The sequence below is a fragment of the Sphaeroforma arctica genome, assembly GCF_001186125.1.
Source record: "Sphaeroforma arctica JP610 unplaced genomic scaffold supercont1.1179, whole genome shotgun sequence".
Taxonomy (NCBI): domain Eukaryota; class Ichthyosporea; order Ichthyophonida; genus Sphaeroforma; species Sphaeroforma arctica.
The window spans coordinates 4,288-9,411 of NW_014039379.1; the positions used below are offsets into that span (position 1 = coordinate 4,288).

The window sequence follows — 5,124 nt, forward strand, 5'->3', positions numbered from 1 at the left end:
GTCACTTCATTCTCCAGTTGGTCTACGAAGACATGCATAAACAGGTCAATGCGGTCACTAAATTTAAAAATATCACTTCATTCTCCAGTTGGTCTACGAAGACATGCATAAACAGGTCAATACGGTCACTAAATTTAAAAATATCATTTCATCCTCCAGTTGGTCTACGAGTTTTTCCTTCGCTTTTTGGAGTCGCAGGATTTCGCACCCAACACCGGAAAGAAATTCATAGATCACTCCTTCATCATTCCGGTAGGCATCTTTTTTTTTGCATACAGTTTTAAGCTTATACCAATATTGATCATTACCCGCTATAAGTACTTATTTGCAATGGATGACATATTGTGCGCTTGAATTTGGATTCCAACTGCATATACACAATTCATGAGTTGCTGTGTCAATGAAGTACATCAAAGTTTATAAAGTGATCGAATTCAATCTTGCCCTATACATGCAATGATATGGGAAGTGTACGCGTGTGTTTACTCCTATCCGATATGCATAAGTATATATCTGTATCCAATCAATACACACATTTATGTACAGATCTATGTACTGGGATACGTGTACATAGTAGGCTGTGCACGCATTTCAAAACATATAAAACGGGTTCTTCTGGCTAGTAATCTACAACTCGCTTGTGTTCTTTGCAGCCTTTATTTTTTCACTCTGCACCCTTCCTAACGTCTCTGCATTCTTATTAACAGCTGTTGGAGTTATTCAACACCGAGGATCCGAGAGAAAGAGAATTTCTCAAGACCATCCTGCATAGAATCTATGGAAAAATCCTCAATCTCAGAGCATTCATACGCAAATCTATCTCCAACATATTCTTTCAGGTGCGTAATTTACACGAATGCAGTCATAACACGCACACACACCATATATTTTATTTATTTATTTACTTATTTATTCATTTATTTATTTATCTATTTATTTATATATATATACATTTATATATATATATATATATTTATTTATCTATTTATTATTTATTTATTTATTTATTTGTATATATATATATATATTTTTTTTAGTGTGGCATGCGCGATAGAGAATTGTGTCTATAGTAGATCATCCACCCACGCGTGCATCAGCCGTTAAGGTCGCACAGTCACAGAGTCACTGAGTGTATTGCAATGCATTTAGTGCCTTCGTTGTCCTGCCTTGGGATCTCTGTTTCTGCTCGTCTCTGTTTCTGCTTCTGCCTTGTCCCTGACTTGTGTGGCGTCTGGGTTTCCATCTCATGCCTTTCCTTTGTATTTATGTGGGCATGGCACCAACACACACACACACACATATATATATATATATATATATATATATATATATATATATTATTATTATTATTATTATATATATATATATATATATTATATATATATATATATATATATATATATATATATGAATACATGCATACGTATAGCTTTATTTCTTCTGTTTATACGCTCATTCCCGGTGATAGCACTGCACGAATGTGCTATTTTATTGATCTGCCTTACGCTCTAGACCTAACACCCCTAATTAAACCGCGCGTATCGCTTTCCATCTCGATCTAACACACATCTCCGTCCATACGTAGTTCATTTACGAGACAGAACAGCACAATGGAGTTGCTGAGCTGCTGGAGATTCTTGGAAGTATCATCAACGGGTTTGCGACGCCCCTCAAAGAGGAGCATAAAACCTTCCTGCTGACTGTGTTAGTGCCGTTGCACAAGGTCCGCTCTCTGACGCTGTACCACCCACAGCTGGCGTATTGTGTCGTACAATTCCTGGAAAAGGTGGGGAGAAGCGACCAATGTTCGACTTGATGACTTCGGTTACTGTGGCATGTATTTGCTTAGTTTGTAGTTTGTGTAGGTAGGTAAATGTGCTACGTAACTTAGACTGGGATAAGTTTCCGGTTTCGTATGTTGATAGAAACGGTTAGTAATGGTTTCACGCATATTGCTTAAAGCGCATAGCACGTATGTCACATTTGTTTTTGTTTTTGTTTTTGTTTGCTGTTGTTGTGTAAACAGAGGAGTAGTTGCACTTTTTACGCTCAGCTGCACAGTATCTTAAGGTTCCAGTGTTGGATGGGTATGGGATTTGATTCAACAAAGAGTACCAAGTTTTTGGGGATGTGACAGAAAGCAAGCTCCTATTCACACGTGACAAAATGACTATTATGACCACTTGTTCTGTATCGCAGTAGTAGCTACGGGTTTGACTCGAATGCTCGAATTGTTGCTATACTAGACGGAGAGTCTTTATACTGTTGGTGTCTTGTAGTTTTGGGGGCAAGGTGTGTCGTGATTACAATGATCCATGTACCTTCTCCGACACGGCTGAGAGCTTTATATGCGCTAAAACTTTTTCGTTTACTTTAAATCATGAACCACATGTTTTTCCAAATAACGGGTCATATATACCTATACATCATTTTCATCCATCCTTTTTGTATATCGAAGTGCTTCCTACGGATCTAAATCATTGGCTTGCTCAAACAGGACCCGACGCTGACCGAGCCAGTATTATTGGGTATCCTGCGGTATTGGCCCAAAACCAATAGCCCTAAGGAAGTTATGTTTCTCAATGAGATCGAAGAGATTCTCGATGTTATTGAACCCGCCGAGTTCCAGCTCATTCAGGTGCCTCTATTCACTCGCATGGCCATGTGCATCTCCAGTCCTCACTTCCAGGTATGTGTATATGTGTACTAGGGTGTGAGTATCCATGCGTGGGCCTGTGCGTGGGCGTGGGCGTGTGGGCGTGTACTTCGTGGCTGTAGCTTTGGTGGTGTCTATTGATTGTTTCTGTGTTCGCGTGAGGTCCATGCTCCTGGTCGTGTTTGCATCTGGTTCTCCTATGTTCTTTGTCCTCTTTGTCCATTTGCGGTCCGTTCTTTGTCAGTGCTGCGTTTGTGCATTGATGTACGTGTCTCTGTACGAGAGCCCTTCCATTATGTGCCACCGTTACATTGCTCGTGCGTGCTTTCAGAACAAATGCTGTTTCGTCTTTAATATTGAAGGTTTTATCATAGCCGCCTGATGTTAGGTGTATGGTTTAATCACAATTCATTCTATCGTTTAGTGAAATAATGCTCCATTTTCAGGATAGTCCTGCCGTTCTCACATTCCGAACTTCCGGTCTCACTATCGAATTCGTCTGATGTTGTTTGTTGCAGATTGCCGAAAGGGCATTGTACTACTGGAACAACGAGTATATCGTGACGCTAATCTGCGAGAACGGAAACGTCATTCTGCCCATCATGTTCTCTTCGCTCTACAAGGCGTCCAAATCTCACTGGAATAGGTATGATACATATGCCTTTGTGCATGATGAATTCCTATCTAGCTTTGCATATGCAAGTGAGAATATCATGCCAGATCTGGACTGCTGACGGCAAAGTCGTTAACAGAGTGATTTGTAGTGAACACGTGTGCGGTTGTATATGAAGTAGTGTGGTCCGCTGTAGGTAAGTTCGAGTTTAAACACTGCAAAAGTCACCAAAATATTACCTTGGTCTTGCTCCCTACTAATTCTCAGCTATGGCTCACTGACTCAATTTGAGATTCTCAGGACTGTTCACAGTTTGGCATGTGATCTGGTTAATGACTTCTTGGGATGCACTATTACAACTCGCAGTAGTGTGTAGGTCCTGCCATGGTGACATGACGCAAGCCGCAAACTCGGTATTTTTGTTTCGCTGATTCGCCTCTTCTTCACTTACTTTCCAGGACCATACACGGCTTGGTGTATAACGCTCTTAAACTATTCATGGACACCAACCCGGTTCTATTCGAAGAGTGCACGACCCGGTACCAACAAGAGCTGCAGATGTAAGTGCTAAATTTTTTCACACTTTAGTCATCTGCATGCTCTAACCTGGCCATATCTCCTGTATTTGTGTTGTACCACAAACTGCACCGCAAGCACTTTCCTATCACCCATGTCGCTGTAGTATATTGCGTGACTATTATCGTCTGCCTTTCTTATCACCCATGTCGCTGTAGTATATTGTGCGACTATTATTGTCTGCCTTTTATATCACTCATGTCGCTGTAGTATATTGTGTGACTATTATCGTCTGCCTTTTCTATCACCCATGTCGCTGTAGTATATTGTGTGACTATTATCGTCTGCCTTTCCTATCACCCATGTCGCTGTAGTATATTGTGTGACTATTATCGTCTGCCTTTCCTATCACCCATGTCGCTGTAGTATATTGTGGACTATTATCGTCTGGTGTGCTAGGAATACGCTATGAGCACTTAAGGGAACCTTGACCGTTGATGTATCAATGAAGTGCTTCACCCGTTAGAGACCATACTTAATTCTTAGTTCCCATATATGCGTTCGCCGAAGCGATTCCCCGATTAACCATAGCATTGTACTTTTCTGTTTCTGCGCGTATGCTCCGACGGCGTGTTTGTACGTGGGGCTGTTGATGTTTTAGTCTCTATACATTACGTTGAATTAATGTGTCGTAGTGTATGAGTACAACTATCCCATTCTGTATTTGTACCACGTACGGGTGATTGACGTACAGTACGAGTTTCAGAGCAACTACGAGTATTGACAACACAACTTTGTTGCTATAAAAAGTATCTTGGATGCTACAGAGGTACTTAGTTTGTGTATTATGTACATGTGAGTTGTCATTTTTTTCTATACGTACGTTCTGGTTTGACGTGGTGAGCAAATGCACTCGTAGAAATGCGCGCACGCCTTCTACTTTAGTCAAAGGTGATTGAATATACAACGCGCAGAACATAGTGAGCCTATGTAGGATTGTTCATGGCGTACGCATACCATTACTATCTGCGAGATTTGTCCCGCTCACCAAACAACTACTTGATGACTCAGGGAGGAGGAGATGGAGAAGGAACGTCTACAAAAGTGGGAGGACATCAAGACACTGGCTTTGCAGAACCCAATCTCGGCGCAGATTGACATGAAGGAACATTAAATGGTAGATGCTATGCCCGTCAATTAATAATAAACCAACCCATTTGTCAACTGCAAACGTTTCCATCCCGTGACGGTGTATGCGATTGAGATGACAAGGCTGTGTAATGACACACACTAGAGCATCCGTGTTTATAAGATCTGGTGTCACTCGCAGGTGGCTATA

At 41.1% G+C, this 5,124-nt stretch overlaps 1 protein-coding gene across 1 annotated transcript; it reads left to right on the top strand.

Moving 5' to 3' along the window:
* Positions 1 to 153: 153 nt before the first annotated feature.
* Positions 154 to 5,023, top strand: SARC_10232 (hypothetical protein; the record flags this gene model as incomplete). Its single annotated transcript, XM_014295731.1, has 7 exons — positions 154 to 252; positions 708 to 839; positions 1,586 to 1,786; positions 2,498 to 2,689; positions 3,175 to 3,302; positions 3,728 to 3,829; positions 4,857 to 5,023. Coding segments are annotated over 7 exons (957 nt in total), but the record flags the coding sequence as incomplete, so codon positions are not given.
* Positions 5,024 to 5,124: the final 101 nt, after the last annotated feature.